The sequence below is a fragment of the Haemaphysalis longicornis genome, unplaced genomic scaffold (assembly GCF_048455015.1).
Source record: "Haemaphysalis longicornis isolate Haplotype H1 unplaced genomic scaffold, Haemaphysalis longicornis Haplotype H1 scaffold_5, whole genome shotgun sequence".
NCBI classification, from domain to species: Eukaryota; Metazoa; Arthropoda; class Arachnida; order Ixodida; family Ixodidae; genus Haemaphysalis; species Haemaphysalis longicornis.
The window spans coordinates 82,713,892-82,740,363 of NW_027526385.1; the positions used below are offsets into that span (position 1 = coordinate 82,713,892).

General features: G+C 46.3%; 2 protein-coding genes across 2 annotated transcripts in view; one reads left to right on the plus strand and one right to left on the minus strand.

Moving 5' to 3' along the window:
• Positions 1-26,472, plus strand: part of Hdm (meiosis specific with OB domains hold'em) — a 38,578-nt gene that overhangs the window by 7,905 nt on the left and 4,201 nt on the right. Inside the window, exons 5-7 of the mRNA XM_077670864.1 lie at positions 25,099-25,199; positions 26,123-26,175; positions 26,269-26,361. Coding sequence (XP_077526990.1) covers positions 25,099-25,199; positions 26,123-26,175; positions 26,269-26,361 — 247 coding nt within the window. The remainder of the gene's footprint in view (positions 1-25,098; positions 25,200-26,122; positions 26,176-26,268; positions 26,362-26,472) is intronic.
• Usp39 (ubiquitin specific protease 39) lies at positions 1,134-23,152 on the minus strand. Its single transcript, XM_077670862.1, has 6 exons — positions 22,854-23,152; positions 17,919-18,317; positions 9,931-10,134; positions 6,888-7,046; positions 3,238-3,554; positions 1,134-1,382 (listed from the first exon to the last, which is right to left on the minus strand). The coding sequence occupies exons 1-6, from the start codon at positions 23,109-23,111 to the stop codon at positions 1,220-1,222; spliced, it is 1,500 nt and encodes a 499-aa protein (XP_077526988.1). The 5' UTR covers positions 23,112-23,152; the 3' UTR covers positions 1,134-1,219.

Here is a 26,472-nt window from a genome sequence, read left to right on the forward strand (position 1 = left end):
TTTTGGTCACTAATTGTCTTGTTTGTTATGTAATTTGTTAACGGAGAACCGGGCAATAAGAGTTTTTTTTGTCAAAAAACACAATTTGCGCAGCCATAGGCCCGTTTCGATCCTACGCAATCCGGTTCCAGAACTACCCATCATTCCCATTGAAGCGTAAGTGCCGCCGCCGTGTTCATGTTGGCACTAGTGCCACCTTCCCCTCTAGTTATTATTGCATGAAACTCTATGGTGTGTGCAGTGCATTTCTGCGTCCAGTGTAATAAAGAGCAATAAAAGTAGATTGCCTGGAGCCGCTCTAGAACTTGAGTCATGGCCATCTGGCTCTCTGCGATTATCTGTGCTTCGTCTTTGGGAACTTGTGAAATCTTACAGGGTCACTGAATTTGCTTGGACAGTAGTAGTCTAGTCCATAACACAACAGTAGCCAGGCATGGTGCTTTGTAGCGCAGCAGATGGGGCTCACGCATCACTCACACTCGTTTGCTGATCCAACCCCTAAATCTGGTCGATGATCCAACCAAACAGGTAACTGTGCTAACTGGGGCTCACATTGCAATGCTCAAGTCGCTTACATGGTATGACCACACTGAAACTTTGTTATGCTGGCAATAGATTGACGTCAAGGTTAGTGGAGCTAGCGATGTGTCCCTATCTCCATTGATTGATTGTAGGGTTTAACGCGGCGACGCAATGCAGGCGATGAGGCGCGCCGTAGTGGAGGGCTCCGGATTAATTTTTACCACCTGGGGATCTTTAACGTGCGCCGAAATCTCGAACACACGGGTGTCTTTGCTTTTCGTCTCCATCAGAAAAGCGGCTGCCGTGGCTGGGAATCGAACCCGCGACCTCGTGCTCAGCAGCGCAACGCCTTAGCCACTGAGCCACCGCGGCGGGTCGGTCCCGATCTCCAGAACGAGCATTTAAGTACTTTTTAGAAGCGAATTAAAATAGATATTAAATATTTGCTGTACCCAGCACTTCATGTCGACTGTCCTTGCATACAGAGGAAGCCTGCAGCAGGCTTTTTACAGACTTATAATTTAATGTCTCAACTCCTCTTAGTCCCGTCGCACTTAAGTTCAGCACACAGGATGTGCCATCAGCCAGTTGAAACAACAGACCCTGTGCAGTACATGTGCAACACATTTGCATTTATTTGCATACAAAAAAAAATACTAAAATGTCCCCCGTGAAACAGCGCGCCATGCGCGCAGATTTACTCTGGTGACACTGCCGGTGCTGCCTCTGGCTTTTTTCGTCGCCGCTCCCAGATTTGGATGTAGGCCTCCGAGAGCGTGATCATCTGGGGCAGAATCTCCGTGACGTGAAGATCTTGCAGTTCGTACCACTTCCCCGAGCCACGGTGAAGGATGTGGGCCCTGCGCAGAGAATTCGGTAGAGATATCGTTCGTCAGGTGCCGATGAAAAACTGACAAAATCCACGTAGCCATTGCCGTTGAACCCCGCAACAACGAAACCGCAAGGCAAAGCTGACAAATTCGCTTTTGCGGGAATTTTGTTGCCACAAGAATAAAACATAAACACCAGGAAAATCGGCCACAAGCTGAAAATTTATTTCTGAAAGTCGGTTATATGTATTACTTTGCAGGCCTTACCTTGCAGCAACGTCACAGCTCGGTTCTCACACTACAATAAGTGCTTCATTGCTAGTCGTCGTGTGTGCCTAAGAATGACAGATCGTGTCAAATGCATCCAAAAGGTCCCGCAGGTTCACCTTCTCTACACATTTTTCTCCTTGGCCCTCAGCACCGTGTATGTCCGAACATGCAAGCGAAGTCCAGCTTCTTCTGTTGATAAACTTTCCAGAGAATGCACCTCATTACAATGCCGTCCCCAAAACTAAGACAGCACCGCTTTGTTGACGTCCAGACAGGCCATAGCCGTCACTGTTTTGTTTTGAGCACGTGCGCCATTAAAGAGTAGCAGCCTTGTTTTTCGAAATGGTAGAGCAAGCTACAGACGGTTCTAAACTTGTCGGCGCTATCCTCCCTTCCTCCACGTCTTGGGCCACTGACTTGAGCAAGGATGGCTGCCTTATTTTGTAGCCATAAAACTTCCTCTGCGGAGGCACCTTACTGAGAGTGAACTCGCTGATCCTCACACACAACAAATGCACACGTGCTGTTCAGCAGTAGCGACCAAGTGTAGCCAAAGCCGCGCTGCCACGCCGTGAGTCACCATGCGTCGCCCCCTGGTGGTGTCGCTGCGAGGCTGCCTCCACGGCCGCCTGCTGCACACCCTCTTTGTAAACAAACATGGCGGCGGCCATGCAAGCATGCTTTGACAAAAGTTTATGCCCTTTGAGTCCGAAAAAAATGCATTTGAGCACACTTTGGACACTGTTAGCCTCAAATGGGTAGGTACAATGCCAAACGAACTAGCAAATTTCATTGACGTGGGATTGCTTTCCAAAAGCATTTCGTTGCCGTGAGATATGAAATACATGGGCGTCTATGGATGTTCGCTAAAAATCCGAAAATATTTCGTTGCTGCGGGAATTTCGTACTCATGAGATTGCGTCATCATGGGATTTGACTGTACTCAGTACTGCTCAAGTACCCACTTAAAATCTGCGATAAATCACAATAAAACAGAGAGAGAGAGAGAGGGTAAATGTAAAAGTCATTGTATGACCCCCACACAGCTACAAAATTGAAAGTAGTGTCCCCAATTATGATGACCTAGAAGATACAGAGACACGACAAGAGTGTTTCAAAAAATAGTCAAAACACGTAAAAAACCCAACTGTCACTGAAAGTGCGTCCAACTGGTTGTCAAACCTTCAAAGGTCCGTAATTTCAAACGCAAACGAAAAACGAACCCATGCGATGATTTCTCGTGTACTAAGTATAGGCATCTTTGAATGGTCTACATGTGTATTGATACATGGTTTATGAGATAAAGGTGTGCTATTCTAATCCTCCTTTATAATCAATGCGTGTATTGTGTTATCTATAGAACCGTCCTTTCTTCACGATTTACCAGTAACTGTTTTGACAGAGTGGAAGCCCGTGTTTCACGTACACGCCGCGTGCTCAGAGACATCAGAACTTTTCAGTCAACCAAGCTGTCTATGGGGAAATGCGTTAGTTTTCTGACAGGACGGCATCGGTCTCACTAAGAGGCCTCTTGCTTTAATAATAATTCGCTATATGAGTGCTTGTTGTAGGTTTGAATGCACTTCCAGCAACGCAAAGAGCGGACGCTACTCGCCTGTAGGTGCCCTTGCCCGAGCCGGGCTCCCCCTCGTGGACGATGTTGGCGATGAGGTCGTAGACGTAGGTGCCCTCCTCGCTGTCGGGCACGCTGGTGGCCACCAGCTCGCCCAGGTCGACATCCTTGATGGGGAAGTTGACAATGGTGGGGTTCTTCTCCACGAAGAAGGTGTTCTTGGTGAAGCGCTTGATATACAGGATCAGGTAGGGGGGCAGCGCGGTCAGCTCGAAGCGCTTGAGCGTCGAGTCCTTGTACGTGCGGTACTCCTTCTCGCTCGTCCCGTTGAACTTGGACAGGATGGTGAACAGGGGCACCTGCCGTGCGCCGTTTCAGTTTAGAGTAAAATTAAAACGGCTTGGAATACAGAGCGGAAAAAACAGGACTAAAACAACTCACCCAAACTTCGACCTTACTAAATTAAAATCCATAATTGCATTTAGAACCGCACTAACACGACAGGGACGTTGAAAAAAGGACGATACAGGCGCTGGCTATCAACTAAGGTTTATGCAGAAAAAGCGACACATATACAGTCGACTCTCGAATATTCAGTGACTTAATTTGAATTTTCAGTTAATTGGAAGTGACGTTCTGGTCCTGGCAATTTTACACGCAATGCAATGGAAGAAATCGCTTGATAATTCGAAGTTAGAACCCATTACATCAGTTAATTGGAGGTTATTTTAAATCTTAAGCACCCAAAGGCTGTGGTGCTCTGCCCTAAGTCAGCATCATCGCAACTGAGGCAGCACACAGTCAATAAAGCGGCCGCTCGGTGGAGACTTGCGCCAGTGTATGTATCCACCTCTTTTCAGGTCCTCAACCTTCTTTGTTGTGCACAGCACCGTTGAGCAGTTTGCTTGGTGGGCACTTCAGGCTTTGATTTTAGTCATAAGTCTCAAGGTCTATTATCACCATTGGTCAAACAAGCCAACCAAAGAAAGAAACAAATCTTGAGGCTGGAGGCACTGTTAGGCATTTGCAGAGGTGGAACAGACAATCGGCTACTTGGAGCAGTGCTTGGAACAGCCAAAATGAAGATTTGGAGCACACTTTCAAGCTTTTGGAGCAGGTTGCTTTGTAAGGACTACTACTCAGGGCCATACAATTCCTCAAAAAAAAAAAAAAAGAGAGAACCTCACAGAGCAGAAAAGAACCAAAAAAAGCTTTCAGCTGGTTTTCCATAAATTTATTTCAAGCACCAAAGCATTAGTTGAAGAAAACGAACATCGTACAAGCTAAACATAAGCCTAATTATCAGCATGATAGGTTTAGAACTTCTTTTTCTGCAAAAAATTCAGGTTTGACTAGGCTTCTGAGAGCTTCCTCTGGCCCTCGTTCAGAAAACTCTGGCCACTTTGCACACCAGCGAAGCCTTTTTTGCTCATGCCTCATGAGATGAGGAGATCAGCATTGCTCAACATCATCTTAGCTGAATCGATTTCGGCCTGCACTTCTTGCTATTTGCCATCCTTGTTTGTAGCACTGGAATCACCTGGCTTTGATTTTTTGTCGCGTGGTTCTTCCCATGATTGGCCTTCAAGTGGCTGCATCTGATGTTTCCGAGAGCCCTTCACAGCTCTGATGAGCTTTCCACCACTCAGGGGCACAGCTGTTGCATTACGGCCAAATCCGACCCTTAGTTATGCACTAGACGCAAAGTTCACCGTGCTTTAAACACGGAGGCTCGCTGGTTTTTGATGCCTTAAAAAATTCCAGCCTAGTCTGCTGCTGGCTATCTTGCGCGGGAATATAATCCCTCGCAGCCATTGTATGCCGCGCAGCAAATTCGACTGGTCAGCTGGACTTCTCGAATCCCCCAATCGTGGAGCCCAACGCCCCTCACCGAATTTCAAACATTTTCCTTGTCCTCCCAAACGTAATGAGAACGTGTACATGTCGGAGAGGCAAGGTTCTTACGTTCAAGGTGGCCATTAGGCACCAGGGCGCCCACAAAAGTTGCTGCCCGGGCTGGCGCACTGCAAGCGTAACCCACTGGGCCCCAGGCACGCAACTACGGAACAACGGCGCTTTGTTGCCATAATGGGGCGTGTCCTTTCGAAGCGTCTTAAACGGGAGCCGCGCTCACCAAAATGCCATCACTGCAGCCACAAAGAGAAGTGGGGGTGGCAATGCACGCATCTTATCTCCCAATCTCCCTCTACCGGCATGACCAAAGGTGTCAGAAGCCATACGCGGCCATCAACAGCATCTAGTCAATCAGTCAAATCCGTGGTCAAATGCGTAACGTGCGCACGTCACGGCCAAACATAAAATAGAAAAACGGAAATGCTCTGGCACCACCAAATGGAAAATAGCGTATGACATTCAGTTTCATTTTTGTTTCCAATAGAAACTGCCATTACCCTGCGACTGTTTGAGAGCAGACATGGAGCAATTATTCAAATTAATATGCTTTTGGAGCAGAATGGAGCAGGATGACCCTCTTGGCGCAGCTTGGCGCAATCGGCGCAGCAGTTCCACCACTGCATTTGCGCTAAATCTTTCCCAGCCATGTTCTTGCAATTGGTTCAAAAATTACGGCTGCGATAGAGAAAGAAATAGACAGAAAAAAAAAAAGAGAAAACACCGAACCCAAAGCTAAAGTGTTAAAGCTACCCGTTAAATGCCGAGGTGTGCTTAGGAATGTTAAAGGAACTTCCAAATTGGCCGTTGAATCTATAGACAATGGGCCATCACCTCCAATCGTGGCATGGTACAAAATGAGTAAACATGGTTTAACGCCATAACAGCCACACAACAATTTCACCGAGCCAAGCACTCAAGTAAGTTGTTCCTACAACCACCTAGATCACTGTAATTGCCGCTGCTCTTCGACCAGATGTAAGCAGATAAACCGCTGTTCTCACACCTCCATGATAGTCACTCTGAGCGTAGCTGCAACCTTTTGGAATTGGCTGAAGACAACTAACCCCCAACATGCTTTCCACGAGCAACGATGGAATAAAAGCAGTGTCGCAATCACTCTACTGCATTTAGTGTGCAGAAGAGAACCCCATACTACCAACATCCCGCACCCTTCACTTCCAAGGAAGAGAGGCTTTGAAAAAAAAAAAATTAAAGCCATTCCACTCAACGTGAAAGTTGTCATTAGTGCAGAGCAGTGACACGCCATAATGGGCTGTACCACCGTTACCCGCTTACTGCTACCACCCAACACAATTCGAATTTCCCCGCCTTCGCAGTGCTTGCGCGGCCCCTGCCTGAAACTGCGCCAGCAGGAGTTCTGTTCTTTTCGTGTTTGCTTCTCCTCCCGCACGTGCCGGCGTTAAACCGCCACTTTTTTTTCTCTCGCTTACTATCATAAAACCCAACCCAACGAGCGTTCCTAACTAAGTGAACACGGGCGCTGCCGCTTAATAAAACGTATTAAACGTATATTTTACCTCAAGCGTACCTGCAGTTTTCTTTGCGGTAAGCAGCGGGGAGATGTATGACAAGTGCCAGCGGTTCACAAGTTTCGAACGCTTATGACTATATAAACCGCTTGGCTTTCGAAGCCTCTGGGTTGCGCCGCGACGACAGTCGCTGAGACGGAACGCTGTGTGGCTCCACTTGGGTCCAGTGAGCGAGCTACAACAGCAAGGTGAGCCCCTAAAGTGCTCTGCACTTAAAAGCTGTCGCACCTGGGGAATGATGTTCTCCCTCATTTCGTCCTTGAACAGCGGTTGTGCGGGCAGGTCCGCCGTGAGGTACATGAAGCCCGTGTTCTCCACTTTCTCGTCGTACTCCGTGGTGCGCAGGGCAGCACGCCTCTCTGCTTCCGTCATCTCCACGGGGATAACCTGAGTGGATTAGCGGGAGGGGCAAAATTAAAACATGGGATGGGTTAGCACAAAACGATGAAGGTTAGCACGAACACGTCGTATCAATTATTTGATAAAACACAGAGCACAAAAACTGCAATATGGTTGTCGCAAGATTATCGTCAGGTCAACACATAATATACCTAGAAGGAAATGATCAAAAGCAGTCACTACCCCCTTCATCCTTTGTCCATATCTGTTGCAATATTGCAAAAGGGAATCACAACCATGTACTTCATCACATTCACTAGATACAATCAATTTCATTATACCAGAGTTAAAAAGTGCATATTCATAATACCATCACCTAGCTGTAACCTGTTGGGAATACTTTTTTTTTTCCATAACGAGAAAGTGTGGTGATACACTTGCTACTACTAAGAAAGTATTCAACGCCACCGTCTTCGTTTGAAAAGTAAATTCCAAACTTGGCTCTGTTTGTGCTTCGCTGGCATGATTTGAAAAATTAAAATGTGCCTGCTCTATGCTTGTGTCAGCATTTTAAGGCTGAAGATATAAAACGGGGCATGCTTTTAATTCGAATTTCAAGCACAATCATGATCGTGGCTGCGTCTTTACAAGATGCTGCTGAATAAGTCAACCCTAGCGAAGAAGTCAGTGAGATCACCAAAAAATGCATAGTGAGAACAACTTGCCCTGACACAAAAAGTGAAACAGAGATGACTGTGTTTTAGTTTACAAATAGTCAACAAGCTTGGTTAGCTTTTTTTCGCACTGTCGTTCATTTGCACTCAGACGTGAGTGATCCTCATTTGCAACTAGGGGTGAGATTCTTGTGTCCATAATAACTCCCTCGGGAGTGAGATTCGGCACTTGTTGGTAAACCCCCAGAAATCCATACCAATCCTTTACTACAGTGCCCCTGGTAGCCTAGGAACAGTTTTGGCACGTTAACTCTTCCGTGACAGCACCTATTCAAAATCGTTCAATTTGAACGATATTTTCGGAGCGCCTTTTCATGGCGTTCCAGGCGTTGCTCGAACAAGTAAAGCTGTTCGGCTTTAGATCAGAAAATGGCCTTTCAAAATCAGTTTTGTTTTCATTTTTGCAACAAAAACGTCATTTCTGACACGCGCTTGAATCACCTAGGTGTGGAATAGGGCGTGGTCACCGCACGTCGCTGCTACCAACGAAGGATGCGTGCCACTCATAATTACTCTGCACCAGCATTTGTTTTTTGCTATCAGGGCGTGAATGGTGAACCAGCAAACGATTTTCAATCGCCAGGTTCGCACTCTGACAGTAATAATCCCAGAAATCGGCTGAAAATGTCAACCAGTGCCTGGTTGCAAAGCTACTTTATGATTTTAGGCAGTTATATTGCCTTTGCACACGCTGTTCTAAGTTCTGTGGTAGTTCTGCTTACCCCAGGACCATTCGCGAACAGTTTACAACAATTTCGGTTTCGTTTCTGCATCGCGAAATTCATATTTAGCGCTACTATGCAGTTACCCGACTTCAAGGCTACCTGCCATGGCACCTGGAGCGTCCGCGACTGATCCTCGAACAAAGCACGCCGCTCCTGATTTCCCCCCACCCTAACCCGATTTCTGCAATAAGAACTTCAGATGCAAGTCAAAAGATCACACCCAGTCGCCAGATATCTGTGCCGCCGAGGATAGCGCTTCAAACCGGCCTTACCCTGCCAGCTGTTCGCCTTCCAGTTTCGTTTCCATGCGAGGGTGTATCCGGGTGTCTAATGTTGCTGCTTAGTTGAACTGTCCATTCGGACGGAGTCCCCGATAAGTTTTTGTACTGTTTCATTTGAAAACTGTTAGGTGGCGTTGCAACAGAGGAGGCTCATTGTGCTGATCTTTTTCATCGCGCAACTGCTACTCGGCCAAAGATTGCAGGGCAGGATTCTAGCGCATCGTATTTCATTTTTGCGAGCAAGGCTATAATTGCGAGTAAGAAGATGATAATAAAGCTCAGCTTAATGTTTTGAGAGAAAACTGACCGTGAACGACAACAAGCATCAACCACGGCGTTCCGTTTTCAACTGCAAGCATGTTTTTTTCCACATCGCGTGCTTGTCCCAAATATTGTGCTCGCTGTAAATGCAAAGTCAGTCATTGACAAGATGTTTTTACGTTATGGGGGGGGGGGGGGGGCAAATTGGTGCCTCTGATAATGTCAAACCGCCAGATTTATTCCAGGGAACCACCCGAAATTGCACATTTTGAATTGGAGGTTGGGCTTCACCGCATGACACGAGCACCGTTCGTGCTAACATATTTTATTTATATCTGACAAACTGTTTCGCGCAAGTCGACATTTTTTCTAGGGCGTGTTTTTGAAATGTTTCCCTAGAAAATGTATATTCTAATTTCTTTCTACTACCGGTGGTTTGATATACACAACTCCTTTTTTATCATTTTTTCCGACAACTTGACAAAAATTTTGATTGATATTTTTTTTGCAACTATGATATATAAAAACATTTAAAAAACTGGTGTTATTAGAAAGGCCGTTAAATAATCTGCATTTTGTGTTCCTGTAATTAGTGCCTAACCAATTTTTTTAGCAGGAAAAAATGTTTTCTTATACCCCTAAACATTGGTCAATTTTCCGGCAGTAGCGAAAGAGTTAACGCGCCGACGCAGCGCAGGCGATGAGGTGCACCGTAGTGGCGGGCTCCGGATTAATTTTGACCACCTGGGGATCTTTAACGTGCGCCGAAATCTCGTACCCACGAACGTTTTTGCTTTTCGCCTCCATCAGAGAAGCGGCCGCCGCCGCCAGGAATCGAACCCGCGACCTCGTGCTCAGCAGCGCAACACCTTAGCCACTGAGCCACCGTGGTGGGTCCTGCAATCAATCAGAAGTGGGTGGGCACAAGTACCTTTCGGGAGTAGACGTTCATCCCGCCGCGGAAGGTCCGGTAGACGATGCTGCTGCTGACCTTGTGGGTGCCGTTGAGGGCCATGTGCAGGCTGTTGAGGAACCAGGAGAGGAAGTCGATGGGGTCCCCCTGCTTGGTGATCTGGAAGCGCTTCTTGCTACACAGAACCACCGCCTGCAGCATCTCGTGGGGGCTCACGTGCGCCTGTAATCCAAGGAACAGGAGCGGCACCAGTTGGGTGCACTGGGGAATGCCAATTTGTTGGGTTTCTTTTTTTTTTTAAGGATGAAGGTCATCGGAGTGTGTTATCGTGTGAAAAATGACAGCTGTTGTTGTCCGGTAGAGAAATTTACCACTGCTGTAGAGGTGGGGGTCATTCTGGTTTTGTCACCATCATCATCACCATCCTGCTCAGGCACAATGCAGGACAAAGGCCTCTCCCAAAACCACTCCCGTCCTGCGCTGCTCGAGTCCATTCTTTCCCCCCAAATTTTTTTATTTCGATCCTACATTGAGTAATGGGCCTTCTCCTTCACTCTAGATCCGTCTCTCAGTATCCACTCACTTACGTGACAAAACTTCTAAGTGTATTCATGGACTTTTCAAGCTCTGCGAGTGAATTTTCAAGGACCACACTGTCTGCTGGAAATCTAAATAATATCGATGTTCACAAGAAGACAGAGGCTGGAAATGATGAGAAAGTGTAAAAAAATGCCAAAGTTGCCGGAACCAATGTTTCAACAGGGGGCTTGCCTTCAGACAAGTCCCCACTTGTTGAAACATAGGCTCCAGTGGCATAAGCCCTATCAGTGTGTTATAATATGCAAATTTTAGTTTCCTAAAGGAGGTCAACAAGTCAACAAACACTCGCTTAGTACTTACGTAACCCTTATGTTGACTGCATGCTCGCTAAAGATACAAATTAAAAATATTCAGGGATTTTTAAGGGTCTGTAAAAATTACAAGACTTTCAAGGCCTTGAAAGCGAATTTTTTAAAGGGACCCTGCAACACTCTTTGAGCAGTGCAAGTAAACCTGCGCGACGTTTAGATTACACTGCCAGGAATACCTGAGCCAAATATTACACGTGCACGTGAAACGGTGAGCGTGCAAATCGCTGTGAAAGACGCGGAAAAACCGACCGCACTCTCTTCAGTTCTCCTCATTATGCACCCCTGGCATGGCCTATACGACGTCATTTGGGCCATGGCTGTCCGATCGGCTGTCACTGGTCAACTTCGCGTCTAATTTCTCCCATTTCCTGTGACGATCCGCTGCCGTCGGCGCTGTGTGCGAACCTCTTCTATGCCTGAACCTGTAGGCACAGTTTTGTCGTTTCTTTTGTGTTTTGAGTGCACACGGAGTTTGAGTGATGAGCTCAACACTTCCCTTTCAACAAGACCACTCGACAGCAAACGTTTATTGCTTCAAAGACGCCCTTCCAGCCCGAGCGCGCGCTTGTGAGCAAGCAGCCATGCCTGCTTTTTTGTGGCACCTAACCGGAAATAGACCCTTCCACGTTTCGGAGAAAAGGGGAAAATTCCCTGGCCTGTCATATATCGAAGGCCGCCGGAGAAGACGCCACGAGCCGCCCCCCCCTCTCCGGAAGAGAGCGTGCAGCTTTCGTTGCGTTGTCCGCGGTCGAGTTGAGAGCGAACAATTACGCACGATTTCTCATCGCTCGTAGTTTCTGTGATGGTGAACGGATTTTCATAATTCTTGCGGGAGGAGATTGCTGGGACAATAGACTTCACCTTAAAATACACTCCGAGTAGTCGACGGTAAGTGTTGCAGGGTCCCTTTAAAATTCAAGGGTTTTGAAGGTTTTCAAAGACCCACACAAACGCTGTAAAGAGTAAAAGTCACATATGAAAATTCACAATTTGTGCCAAAGCGCTTATTTAGATAAATTTTGTCAAAGTAACAGAATAGGAGCTGGGTGTGTTACCACTATGCCACATCAGTTATTTTGTCAGCGGTGGAACAAGTTTTAGCCTAGTGAGTGCGGCAGCACTAGCATGATATCACGTGATACATGATGGCACACGAGTAAAGCAGGCGCACGTAAGCCACAGAAAAGAACTCTGATTCAGGGGGAGCTGTGGTGTCGTCTCGCCAGTCCGCCTGTTAAAGTAACTCGCCCCACAATACAAAGAGGGGAAAAAAACCAAAGAGGCGCAAAACATGATGTAATCGTGAAGGAGCCTTGGATACCGATTGCCAAGGGAAGCCATAGGACTTTCATCTTCCTGGAAAATAAGTAGACTTATATACACATTAGAACTTTTTTAACAGCGGAGCTGTCTACACTTGAGGTTGGTCCGGTGGCGTTAGCAAAAAAAAAAAACTGTGCTGCCTGTAAAGTGTGCACTCCCGCAGATAGGGTATTATAACAGTGAAGCCAGCTTTCACACCTGCTTGAGTGTGAGCACTAGGGGAATATGCGTATGTGCGCCATTGTAAAGGTGATAGTCTTTCTTGAGCTACTAAAATGCAAAGAAACTGGCACAGCTTGCACTAATAGTGCAAGGATGAGGAAACAGCAGGGCCAGGGGTCGATCTAGCTTCTTCCCCCTGGGATCCAGTGGGAGTGGGGGACCAACCTGAATGGCCTTGTAAAATCCGGCTAAACTTGGCTTCAGCCCTCAACACTTAACCTAGCCTAGCAAGAACATTCTAACAAACCTAAAAAAACTTAGCAAAGCCTTGCAAAACTTAGCAAAACCGGAAGAAGCTACAGCGACCTCGAGCTCCACTGTTTCTCTAGCCTTGCACCATTAGTGCAAGCAGTGCCAATTTTTAAAAACTTGAGTTCGGCAGTATAGGAAGTGGAGAATGGCTTGAATTGCTAAAATATCTGGATGCTAAGCATTTTTTTTTTTCTTGAATTTGGTATACTCAGTGACAACTTAAGAACGGCACCGGAAGTTGCCGCTGTGCCTTATCACCGTAGCCGGATGTTTCTCCACGCAGCGCAAGTAGGGCGTTACTGGGAGTATTTTTAACATGGCGTGAGCCGTTCCCGTGATTTTTCGGACTTAATATTCTTACAAACGACTCCAGTGACGACAAACAAACTGTGTGAGACAAGGCAGACGATATAACGCATTCATAGCAAACCTCTTTCAAAACGCGCGCTCACTGACGTCATGGGTCCGGCGCTTTGGCTGAGTGATACATTACATGAGGTGGTGCCGTTCTTGAGTTGTAACCGAGTACAGTAGTGCTCTAAGGTCGGGCACAATAGTTTCACAACTATCCGTAACCTCCTACTCTTCGGCAACGTCACACGCAGGGGGAATTTCGCATGAAGCTGGTGAAATTCAAAGGGATGCTGTGGACATCATAAACCGATATTCCAGGGGTTCTACAAGGTCAATAGGAAGAAGGGAAAGAAATAAGCTGGATTACTCAAACAAGTACTACTGGGCAAAAAAAGAAAAGAAGAAAAATAAAAGAAAGAAAGAAAGAAAGAAAAGAAGATGGTGCATCTTTCATTAGTGGTGCAAGGCTGGAGGTACAGCGGAGGTGGGGATCGACCTAGCTTCTTCCGTTTTACTAAATTTTGCTAGGTTTTCCTAGGCTTTGCTAAGTTTTGTTAGGTTTTGCATGTTCTTGCCAGGTTTTGAGCGGTTAAACCAGGTCTCGGGATCTTCCGCTCTTTGCTGCCGTTTAGGCGTGGCGGCTTCGGCGCAATGGTAGGGGTTGGATTGCAGCCGTCTCATATGTTCTCGAGCAGCGACATGACGGCATTCGTGCTGCGCTTTTTCCTCCTCGGCAGTTAATACTTCTTCGGTCGACCCATGTTTTGCGGGAGTTTGAACGATGTGCTCAGCGTGGAGTCACGAGGCACTCTGTGTCACTGACATGCTGGCACAGTGATGTCCTAGCTAGGCGAGGCTTAGCTCCGCCTACCAGCTGCACAAAGGTCGTGCCATGTGCCTCACAGCGGAGTTTTTTTCTTGATTTTTTTTTGCTAATGCCACCGGACCAAGCTCAAGCTTAAACAGCTCCACTACTAAAAGCGCGTTCAAGCTGTGCCTTTCTGATGCAGCAGTTTGCTGCAGAAGCGATTGAATCAACCATTACTCAACTGGAGCAGCCCTTCTTTGTGCTTGACTCATGATGAATGATGATGAATAAACTTTATTGGAGACCAGGTGCTGATGTTAGGGCACCCGCCCGGTGGGAGGCTTCCTTAGTCCGGGATGCCTTGGGCTATGCTGGCCATCCGTGCCAGCTCCAATTCCAATTCACTCTTTTTTTTTTTTTTTGTGCTTGACTCAAAAAAAAAAAAAGAGTGAATTGGAATTGTTTACTGGCACTTGCAACCATTGACACTAACGAACAATACAGTTTGGAAAAGATATTCACAGCACAGACTCGTTACAAAGCCTTCATTTCTGTGCACTGTGAGTCAAAGCTAGGTCGTGCTCCTCAAAATGTCTTTTTGGAATGTTGGCAGATGATACAAACGACGTTGATGTTCAGGCACAGCACCTCCAATATGAACCTCTTATGTTGCTGCACGGCTATACAGTGCTTTCCCTGACTGAACAGAGCCGACTGGCTGGATGTTTTGCTTTCAAACGAGGATGGTTTGTCTTGTCTCTTCATTATTTTGCTTCACGGATACAACACAGAAGCACTGATGCAGTGGGCCTCCGAATGCCAAGACTTGACTGCCTAGTTTAGGATGGCAGGCTTTTATTCAACGCAGCCTCAAAAAACATTTCTAAAAAAGCATTCCAACGCCCACCACTTTCCGCCTCTTGATGTCAGTTTTATTAAGGTCGAAAGGACGTACTGTTCCTTATATCTTTTTGTCTCCTTAGCCATCACATTCAAGTGTGTCTTTGGTCATAATGCGACAAAGCAAGTTTAGCATACCATCAGTCCTTCCAGGCGCAATAAGGCAGGACTTGGGTGTGGCCTCTCGTCTAGCAGCAATCGTGACCTCCCTCCAGTGAGGCCGCTTTCTCAACCTTCGGGTTCTAGTCGACTGGTCAGTCAATACCCCAACATATGATTGTTGTGAGGAGCTTCCATGTGCTTTCTGGATTATCACCACAACACTTGGACGAAACTTTATCGTTCTTGAACTGGCGCCACCTGACATGGGTGCCTATGTACTGAAGCTGACGTCTATTCCGGAACAATGGCAGTCTCTGTCTGGTCTTTCGCTTCTACAAGAGTGGCTTTAGTAGTCATGAGGCTGTGCTTTGCATGTGCAGAATGAATGCGTGACGGGAGCTCCAAATGCAGAAACAAGCCAAAGAATCAGTATCCCACGTACAAGTATTGTCAGTAAGTCGCTCAAAAACCCTTTAAAAAAAGACCGCCTCTGCTGCCCATGCGGTGAACGTATAGAATTACAAACATACACAAACAAAGCTCCAAGCGAAATTCTGTTTGCAATAACAGGTTCCCTTCATGAGACACACAAAATTACCCCAAACAGTGCAAAACCAGCTACCACATTTTAGATGCGAAGGCATCTCATTCACTCGCCTTGTCCCTGCATCCGGCGTCGTCGGCGGCATCCACCCCTCCCCCATTCTCCTCGCCGCGCCAGCTGCGCTCTCCGCCGCTCACTCCCTCTCCTCTCCGATAGCGAACACTCTCTCGCGAGGGGCATTGGATTGGATTCGATTGGATTGGCTTGGATTGGATTAAAGTGGATTGTGTTGCGTCATAGCCGCGGCAGACGCACTGGTGCCGACGCGTCCCCTCACCGTTATGCCCGCTATAAAACGCGGTGCCTGCGCCGTTCCTCCGCTGTCCAACGCTGCAACGTGAACCTCCTATGCGTCGCATCTACACAGGGGTTCCCGCGAGGGGAGGTGGGAGTTTTTTATTTTTATGTTTTTAAATACCGCCCATTGTGATATTGATGCAATTGTGGCTGGTTGTGATTCCGATGGGTATAACACAAGGACGGACTAGAAAGAACACTTACACCTGACGTAAAAGACTGCAAATGCAGCGCAGTCTTTACATCAAGTGCACGGGTTCTTTTTGGTGTATTCTTGTGTCATAACCAGTGCAATCCTACAAATGATCCCCAACCAACTAGCCCAACACCAAGCATTACTCTGTTTTTTCACTTATACCCATGCCACACGTACACGAAAAATGACATTAAGAGCTTAAAGCCTTAAGATATCGAATGACACTATTTGGGTGGGCCGTGGTGCACGAGAAAATGCAAAGGCATTAAATGTGTTAGGCATGATGGTACTAATGACCAAAAAGAAAAATGTGCTCATATTTTAGAAGTTTTTAACGTAGAGAAAGACATCGTGCAAGGGTTAAAATGTTTTTTTGTGAAAGGAAACGTTATGAGAAATAGCATTTTCTAAAAAACGGCATGAGCCACTTCTAAAAGTGGTAGCCGAAAGTGGTAGCATGCCAGAGGTAGCCAAATCCGAAAAATTCAAAACGGTGAGAAACATGATGTTTTGCCTTTTGCCGCTGTTTTAGTGAACCTTGTCTTCTTCAGAACTTCGCCGCCAAGAGTGCACAAAAAATCGTCTTACTTCGAAGTTCAGCTATGTTTTTGCATCAACACTCTGGTGCTGAGAGTTTTGTTGGTTTCATTTGGTGCTCATTGTGTTCCAAGAGTAGGCAGACTTAAGGTGTTCGTGAAGGCGGATGCGTTGTGCAGAACTCCTTAAACCACAAATGACAGATCGAATGGCATTAGATTTTTGCATGTAGCAGCAAATTAATGGCATTAAAACTTAAAGGAGCCATGAAGACAAAATACAAGTTGGGTTTATTAGAAAGACTGCTTAGTCCCGATAACAATGATACCAATATCATCACAATCTTCGAACAAATAACGGAGATATTAAAGAAAACATGTGAAGCAGTCGCGACCCCCTAGCCAATTTCCCGCAACTTTTCTATGACGTCATGGAACCTTGCTTGTGCGATTGGCGGCCGCCTAACTGACACATGACTGGACGTCTGTAATGGGACCTCTAGTTCCATTTGACCGCATCACTTGAATGCTAACGTGCAGTTTACGCACTGAAAATTATGTTTTATTGTTGGCCCGTATGACGTCATTCTTGCTCATAACACGTCACTGTGGCGCAAAATTTGAAAGTTTTTAAATACCGTACTTACCCGATTCTAACCCACACTTTTTTTCCGGAAAAATAGGTCGAAAAATCTCATGCACGTTAGAATCGGATACGAAACCGAAATTGCCGCAACAGCGGAAATTTCGTCCCACCCATCGCCATCTCAAGATGGCACCAAAGCTTTTAGCAACAATTTTTTGGATGCAGGAAGCATAGGCGCCTGGGCTTTTCTATCGGCGTTCACACAAATCGTCAAATCGTTCCACTTGCGCGCTTGATAACAGCAATGGCAGCAGCGGCTCTCTCGCGCTCAAAACGAGCGGTCGGCTGAAGCGTGCGCCTCTGGAGAAGCTGGCGGGATGGGCGTGCGAGGTGAGGGACACGATCCCATCGACCATGGTTGAACGCTCGTTCAGAAGTGTGGTATCGCGAACGCGCTTGACGGCACCGAGTACGAGATGTTGTGGTCAGCGGAGAGCAACGAGGAGTGAGATGAGTGAGATTACTTCGGGAAATGAATCGCCCGTTTCTCTCGCGTTCGTTTTTCTTGCTCACAAAGTTCCGTGCGCGTTACAATCGGAGGTGCAAGTTTTCTTCGTTTTTTTTTTGCCAGGAAAATCGGGTGCGCGTTAGAATCGGGGGCGCGTTAGAACTGGGTAATTACGGTACTTCTTGCTTTTTTTTCGTTAAAAAAACATATTTTGTGGCTGTAATGGAGCTGAGTGAGATACTAAATCCTAGTTCTTTCAAATTAAACAAAGTTGTATTTTCTCTTCATGGCTCCTTCAAGCACTTAGTGTCACTTTTCGTGTACGTGCATCATGGGTATCAGAAGAGTTTGCCCAACATAGCAAGTCACAATTTTCGAACCAATACCTGGAGGCACCCAAAGCTCACCTTGAAGTTCCTCGGGTTCCAGAGCTTGCGGATGAGCTCGCCAAACCGCTGCACGATGAGCGAGTTGATGTCGCCGGGGGGCCTCTTGAGCGACGCGTAGTTCTCCTCGCGGAGAAAGTAGTTGCGCAAGGGGGGCACGTGGGAGAGCGCCTGCAGGACCACATTGCAGTAGTCGTTGGCCTTGATGTTGTTCAGGCCCACAATCCCAGGCAGGTAGGTCGTCCCGTCGTAGGCACGTGACAGCCGCTCGCTCGTGTCGAGCCGCACGATGTCGCCCTTGGTGAAGGTCGGCCGCAGGACGTACGTGATGTCGTCCAGGGAGGAGTCGACGATCTCGTAGTTGTCGGGGAGGCAGTAGAAGCGCAGTGTCTGCAGGTTCAGGAAGACGTGGTGGCTGACCTGCGAGGACGCGACGTCAAGTGATTGATTTGCGAAGCTGGAGCAAGTTGTTGGGTGTCGAAAGAAACATCTAATGCAGCCGTCGTTGGAAAAAATTTTTCTCAGTTGCGGGATTTGCTTTTGGCTCTTTGAAGATAACTCGGTAAAAGTTTGTTAATTAAAACCGCAAGGGCACGCAGTTTGAATTACCATATTATTTGCACGATTCTAACGCATAGGAAAGTTTACAGCTAAAATTTTGAAAAAAAAAAAGTTTGTTTTGATTACGTTGATTTGTTTTTTTTTTGGAGGAATTCGTGTACATGGAAATGCTGCTGGTCGCTTCGAAGCCTTTTTGGCTTTAAACCCGATTGTAATGCGCGCAGAAATTTGAAATTTCCTTTTAGCAAAAAGAAAAAAAAAAAAGGTGCGCGTTAGAATCAGGAAAATACAGTAGTCAAATTTTGAAGTAATGAAAGTAAGGAATAAGAACCACACTCTGCGAATGGAAAACACGTCAGCAAATTTGATGCACGAAGAAGTCTGCCACTGCAGATTGTCTCTCGTCATTAAAGGTGACAGACAGTGTTCTTTGCTCCATCGAGCCAAAGTAGTGTGGAAGGCCTCCTCTTTGCCTCCTTCAAACTGGAAGAGTTGGGTGTCATTCCATCCTGTCATGACTTTCGAGCAGACAGCCAGTGACATGCTCTACGCTTCCGACCTGAGAAATGATACCTCATCGACATACTCCGCAAGGAATGCATTTTCCAGAATATCCACCAAGAAGGGCTTTAGATTGGATTCACCCGATTTCAGCTCGTGTTATAAGCAGATGGTTCGTTTCCCTGGCCGCGTACCAGGCACCAAGTCGCCAGTGTGGTTGCACATGGTTCAAATTATCTGTAGTGGATCCTACTCGCGTTCAAATTAATGAGCTGCTTTTTTATACATACACTATAACGAAACATGGCAGGACCAAATCATACAGTTCGAATTATCCATAAATTCGAATTAACGAGCTTTCACTGTAGGTCAGATTTGAACTGCATACGTAAGAAGAGCACCACTGAAGTGTTATGAGCGTGCACAGCATCTGCAGTTTCTTAAAACTTCATGTGGGCACTCCCTTGCCCTCATGAAGGAATTTTTTTAGAAACTTTGGTACCCGCTACAACTTTTTTGGTGCCCTACAACGTTTTTGATGGGAAATATTCAGCTAGATTCACCTGGGGAAAGTTAGATAGTTTTGGTTTAACTCAGATCACAATTATTTAGGTGCAAAAAAAAAAGTCCCCGAATAATTGAAAATTAAATCATTGCTGGGAAATTCAAAGCTCCTAATTTATTCACTGGCCCAGGCTATGCAAAAAACCCACCTATGTGTGTACATTATTGTACGTTATCAACAGATGAATGAGAATTAGTTGGTTTTGAAGGGGTCCGGGCAGTTTATCGAAGCCGTTTTATCGAAAATGTTTTTCTCGGCCTTTTCATTTGAGAATTCTGCAGTATATTTTTTTCGTTTCCTCGATGCTACGCGTAATTCAAAAAGATTGTCTCCACAGAGGTTCCTTATTATTTACCAAAATTTGTATTATATACAGTAGACGCCTTTTATTTCCTGCATGCTTTTAATGTTTTTGGGTTCATTTCTTATTCAGTTCATTGTGCAGGCGGAACTTATATAACGACTCTCCGTCTCCGTATAGTCCCCCATCTGATCCGCAGCATACACGTCTTTGTAGCGTATAGGCTAGAATGCCCTGATATGCTTCTCAGTTTTTCATACTCCGCCTTTGTATCGCCACATAATTATTTTCCCGCGTGTGCTTATGTAAGTAACGCACTTGGTGCTTGAGCAACCCCGTCGCGGTGGCTAAACGTCTAAGGCGGTGTTAATGACTCTACGCTGTGCTGCTGAGCCCAAGGTCGTGGGTTCGATCCCGGCTGCGGTGGGCGCTTTTTGGGTGAAGGCGAAAAGTGAAAACCCCCGTGAGTCAAGATTTTGGCGCGCGTCAAAGATTTTGAAGTGGTCAAAATTACTCCGGTGCCTTTAACAACGGCGCGCCTTGTTGCCGAGGTCTTTCTTGGACGCGTTAAAGGGACCCTGCAACACTTACCATCGACTACTCTGAATGTACTTTGGGGTGAAGTCTACTGTCCCAGATATCTCCTCCCACAAGAATTATGAAAATCCGTTCACTATCACCAAAACTATGTGCGATGAAAAATCGCGCATAAATGATCCCTCCCAACTCAACCGCGGACAACGCGACGAAAGCTGGGCGCTCTCTCCCGGAGAGGGGGGCGGCGCGCGGCGTTCTGTTCGGCGGCCTTCGATATGTCACAGGCCGGGGAGTTTCGTCCTTTTCCTCGCAACGTGGATGGGTCTATCTCCGGCCTGATGCCACAAAAAAGCAGGCATGGTGGCCTGCTCGCAAGCAAGCGCTCAGGCTGGCAGGGCGTTTTTGGAGCAATAAACGTTTGTTGTCGAGTGGGCTCGTTGAAAGTGGAATATTTAGTTCGTCGCTCAAACTCCGTGCGCACTCAAAACAAAAGAAACACCAAAAGCATACGGACAGGTTCAGACATAGAAGAGGTTGGTACACAGCGCCGACGACAGCTGATCGTCACAGGAAATGCCAGAATTTAGCTGCGAAGTTGACCGGTGACAGCCAATAGGACAGCCATGGCCCGATTGACGTCACAGAGGCCATGCCAGGGGTGCATAATGAGGAGAATTGAAGAGAGAGCGGTTGGTTTTTCCGCATCTTTCATGGCGATTTGCGCGCTTACCGCTTCACGTGCACGTGTAATATTTGGCTCGGGTGTTCCTGGAAGTCTAATCTAAACGTCCCGCAGGTTTACTTGCACTGCACGAAGAGTGTTGCAGGGTCCCTTTAAACCTCAAAATCAATCAAATGAGTGCTTGTGCATCCAGTGTCAAAACTTTAAACTGGACAGCTAGTAAAAGCCTGCTCCGACATGTTTTTTTCTAGCTCTTTTGATGAGTTCACATATGATGAGTTGGCTGTTATGGGTTCACTTGTGACGAGTTCTCCCAGACTCCACCAGCTTGGCCTCACATTACCTGTCGGAATCCCCCCCTGTGTTATATTCACATAGCACTTAACTTTCAGAAGTTCTTGGCACGAGATTTATCCAGATGCAAACAATGTGACCACATGGTCCGCGTAGGAGTTGCGTGCAAACCACGTGACTATAAAAATTGGGGAGGGCAAGAGTTTTTATCACGTAATGATGAACCATCGCGCAAAATAAGGGATATATTTGGCAACACCAACCGAAATACACATCCAAAGTATATTGCTCACGAGGTTAGGCTTGTTATTAGAGCATAGTGTCAAATTCTGTAATATAAACAAGGGGGACATACATGCTTGAGTGGAATCAATGAAGACGCAAAAAATTTTTAAAAAATCGAATGAAACAAAGGCGACAGAAAACACGGGAGAGATGCGTCAACATATATAAGCAGGTTTTTGTATGCAATGCACGGCAGAGACAATGTAGATTGAAACTAACTGCAGGTAAGGTTAATGCGATGGCCAGTCAAACAAAATAAACCCCGAAAAGTACAATGAAAGCCGCCAAACCGCACTTTCGATAAAATGGACGTAGGTGGTTCCATAAAACGGCTTTCGATAAAACGGGCATTTTTTCGATAAAACGGCGTTCGATAAACTGTCCGGGAACCGCTTTTGAATCTAACTGAAAACAAAGCCTGCTGCGTTTTTTTTTTTCTTTTATTTAAATTGGTCTCTTGTGTGCCCAGCACAACATTCCAATTCAAATTTAAAGGCCATCACGGGGCATGGGCAGCTTTCAGTGACACCCGCCATGGATTCAAGGCTAGAACCATACAAGAATAACGTTAACTACGTTTTCTGCAGCTCTGATCTGCGTTTGATTAACACTATGTTTACCTGACTACGTAAACAGAGGTGCACGCACTTTTAAACCACATGCTCAATTGCATGCTAGGTTGTAATGAACGAGGCATAGGCCGTAGCATAACCAGTTCCTAAGCAACCACCCTAGTTCATAACTATAACTGAATCATCTGGAATCGCGCTGGAAACAAAAACAATTTGTAACCCTATTGAGTACACGAACGGCAATAGCTCATGTAGTGTGTCACTTCATCAAGAATCAGTTTGTTTGTCGTCACTGAAGTAATTAACGAACAGATTAAGTGCCAAAAATCACGCAAGCGACTCGTATCGGGTTCAAAATACTCGCAATTACGAACTCTGAGCCGCGCGGAGTAGCAACCGGCTGCGGTGATAGGCGCAGAGGGAACTTCCGTTGTCGTTCTCAAGTAGCGCCCAAACATTCATGCGATTCGTTATAGAGCGTACTTCCACTGTTTCAACATGGTCCGAGGAATTTTAAGATGCCGGCTTAGCAGCGCGAAAAGCATCGGCCACCAGCATGTGCCCTGACAGCAATGCGATCAACACAGCCAGTCGTACTTGGATGATACTCGTGATGAAAGAAAAAATAAAAGAAATTCCCGTCGCTTTGATCACGCACCTGAACGCTGTGCGTGTAGGCGTGCGTGTTGGTGCCGCGGCCCTGGAAGTACTTGCCGCAGACGAGGCACGCGTACACGTTGATCCGCGAGAGCGACACGGAGCAGAGCTTCTCGAAGTCGAAGTCCAGCACATTCCGGTTGATGGTGTCCAAGTAGGGACAGTTCCTGCGCTTGCCCTGCGCTGGTTGGGGCCTGACCGACGGTGTTTTGGGTGTTTCGTCCACCTTACGTTTTTTCGCGTCTGGCGGGGACGCCATGTTTGCTGCCGACGGTGCTGATGACGATCGCTTGGGAGTGATGGTGATGCCGCCGATGACGCGAGCACGCACTCATTCTCATTCATCCTCTTTCTCTCTCTCTCTCTCTCTCTCTCTCTCTCTCTCTCTCTCTCTCTCTCTCTCTCTCTCTCTCTCACACACACACACACACACACACACACACACACACACACACACACACACACACACACACACACACACACACACATGTAATCCGGAGGACCAAGGAAGGGAAAGGGGAAGAAAATAATCTATTTCTCGTATTGAAGTGCGTTTATTTTCGAAGCGTATGGCTAGGTGAAAGGACAATCCGGTGGTCCCGCGTACGCAGAAAACTCATCCGGCTCAACCCCATGCTCATGTGCTAAGAAACCAGACTGGAAAAAAGTTAGAAGCAAGTGGAAAGATATTGGTTTTGATGACACAGACACTCTAACATGTAGGGCAGTGTATCAGAAAGAAAAAAACACTGGCGATTAAACGTCACAGATCTAGTTATCCATCTGTAGGAATGCATTGGCGCTATTTTTTTTTTTCAATTGAAGAGGGAAGAATATATGGGGGTGAGACCCAAACCCACGACCTTCGGAATATACTGGGCGGATGCTATGCTTTTATGTGGATATGTAACTGTTTCCTATGCTTGGGAGTGGTACCTGAACGTTGTGGGTTGTGTTCCTACCCGAGGAGCGTGTTTTTCTCCACCTTCATACTATCTCTAAAAACCAAAAACAAACGTACCTCACTCAATAAGAAAAGTGAGTGGATGAATTCCTTACGCTTTGCCTTCCTTAACGTTCCTAACTGCTTCATGGCTTTCCTGTCTGTGTTCATTGAACGAGCCCCTCAATTCTGATTCGCGGAGAGAGAAAGTCTGGGTTAATATTTTGTACTTATTGCTGACACATATCCCTGCCTGCAGGTGTGCACGCATGTGCATAACAAACCTGTATGAGTACTCATTTTCAAAATCGTCACCTGTTTGCGGTAACCTTTTGTTTGAAACGCTTGAATCAAAATGATCCAGCTTTATAATTATAGCTCTGCTTCATCCCCATCATTATCCCAATGCTGAACTGTAAAGTACCTAGTTTGGTTGTGCAATGCCTGCATAGGCTGTTTCAGCAGCATGCACTCTTTCGAGAAAGAAGCAGAGGACCTTAGCTCTTAGAGTCCACTCATATGGGTATTCACATCCCTCTGGCTCTATATAGTGACCGACTCAGATGGTCTAGCTGCAGCGACGCCCTGTGTATGTCACCAGTACTTTTCGACGTGGTGTGCATCGAAACAATTAAGTAAATTTACTTAAGTTGAAGGAATTATTTCACTCGAATTCATGGGTGCGACGGAAACCCACCTGGTCAGGATGCATGGTCCAGATGCGTAGTGTTGGGGGAGTCCAAACATTTCTTTCTACTTGTTAACTTTGTGATTGACGCCTTGGCCTTTCATTTTTGAATTCTTTCACTACAACCTGTGTTCGTGATATTGTCTGTGGCAATCACTCAATCGATGTCTTTGATCTACCCTTTCTTTTAGGAGGCGAAGCTCCTTAGTGGCTTGGGCTGTTGGCGTCTAATGTCATCGTTGTAATCATCGTCTCATGTAGTCACGGTACTAAAACACCGGGACACCCGTTTATGCCTCGCACTAGAGCGCTTTGCCGCTTTGCAACGCATACTAAAAAACACCGCTACACTCGTTTATATGTCTCGCACTGGAATGCTTCGTGCTTAAAAACAAAAGACCTTTACAGCAAATTTAAGCTGTATACCAGTACTCTCCAACGGTTTCATCTCCGTGGGCAAAAACGCCAAGAAAACACTTATACACCGCATGCTTCACTCCTCCCCAGGTTTCACATTAGAGTTGATGGCCCGGGATTTTTTTAAAATTACGACTATCAGCAATGATGCAATCATAACAATGAGCAAATGTATTGCTTTTTATTTTTTCTCCTCAGATGGGTTCACCAACCCCAATTTCTACAAAGGATGGGAGGCAGACCCAGAAGCTTGATGTGACCTTGTGCGACCAGTCCCAGCATGGCTTCAAGCTCACCCTGTAAGACATTATTTCCTGATACTTTTCAAAGACTCCACAATCCTAACGAGGATTCGTTCAGTTACCTACTCTAATAGTGTAGTTATCACACGCTGTTGAAGGTGACGTTCTGTTACGGGACAGTTACAAGCCTGGCACTCCCTGTGAGCACCCAGCGCCATCTAACGGTTCACTCGGAACACTCCTTCTATTCTTTTGAGCAACGGCTTGTTCAACCTCAGTAGCCTAAGAGTAGAATTGTGGGTTTCAGATCAAGCGTCCTGGGTTCGATATCTCTTCCCCCCCACCAGTGCCAACTTTTTTTCAAGACCCGTGCTTCTTTTTGCCTTAAATTATTCTCTTAGCTCAATTCTGCTCGTTATTTTCATAAATAAGTGTGGTTTGGTACCTTTTAGGGCAGGTTCGAGGTAGGGCAAGGCATATCAATGCATTTAACCAACGTTTTGCATCACGCCAGAAGTGCCAGGCCTGTACCTATCTAGGAACGAAATATCACCACTGGAAGAGTGAAGTGCATGCGCAAGGTTTCGGACAGTGTTATACAACTACAGGGGCACTGATTAATAATGCAGCTCTCAATTGCTCAATGCAGCACGCCTTATATATACAAGTCCAGGTGCAATCCAAAAATACGGATATTTTAGCTCAAGTCACTGCTGAGGTGCAGTACCAGATCTATCCAGATATTTCTGTTGCCTCAGCCAGTCAATATGTCGACATGCGGGGTAATGAAAAGAGAAATTAAGCCAGACAAAATGATAGGATGTCTTAGTCTTTACTTTTTGTTGGGTAGCTAGCTCAGACCCCTCATTTTATTAATTAAGCAAAGTGTCTTGTGTAGCAACTTGGCTACTTTAGTTCACTTGTACAAACAATTTGATCATTACGAAGCTTTCTTTTTCTGACCCTGCTTTACACTGCAGGTGGGATGAAGAATTGATCCATTTTTCTCAAGTGTGGAAGGCCAGAGAAACAGGTAAGATGTGATCTTTACTCTCAGCTCTGTTCGCCTCCTGTCGAGTTGCTCAAAAGTGAAATCGTACCTTTTGCCCGTGTCCGAAAATAACAGTGCTCTACGTCGCCGACGCACGAGTGAGGCTGAGCAACGTCTTCGGCTTAGCGGCTTCCGCTGACGGAAAGACGGTGATTACCGTCAACCCGGGTAAGTTAGCGCTACGAACGCTCAAATTTTGTATAGCTTGATGTGACTAATTGACGCAAGTAGGTAAGTTGTACAGTCACTTTGTCGAACAAGGTTAAACGATGTGAATGA

Bases quoted from the DNA above. Each gene is read 5' to 3' on its own strand.
- Usp39 (XM_077670862.1), bottom strand. From the start codon at position 23,111: ATGGCGTCCCCGCCAGACGCGAAAAAACGTAAGGTGGACGAAACACCC. The intron at 7,047-9,930 runs GTACTTGTGCCC...TAATCCACTCAG, and splicing joins TGAACGTCTACTCCCGAAAG to GTTATCCCCGTGGAGATGAC. The intron at 3,555-6,887 runs GTGCGACAGCTT...GGCGCACGGCAG, and splicing joins GGGAGAACATCATTCCCCAG to GTGCCCCTGTTCACCATCCT.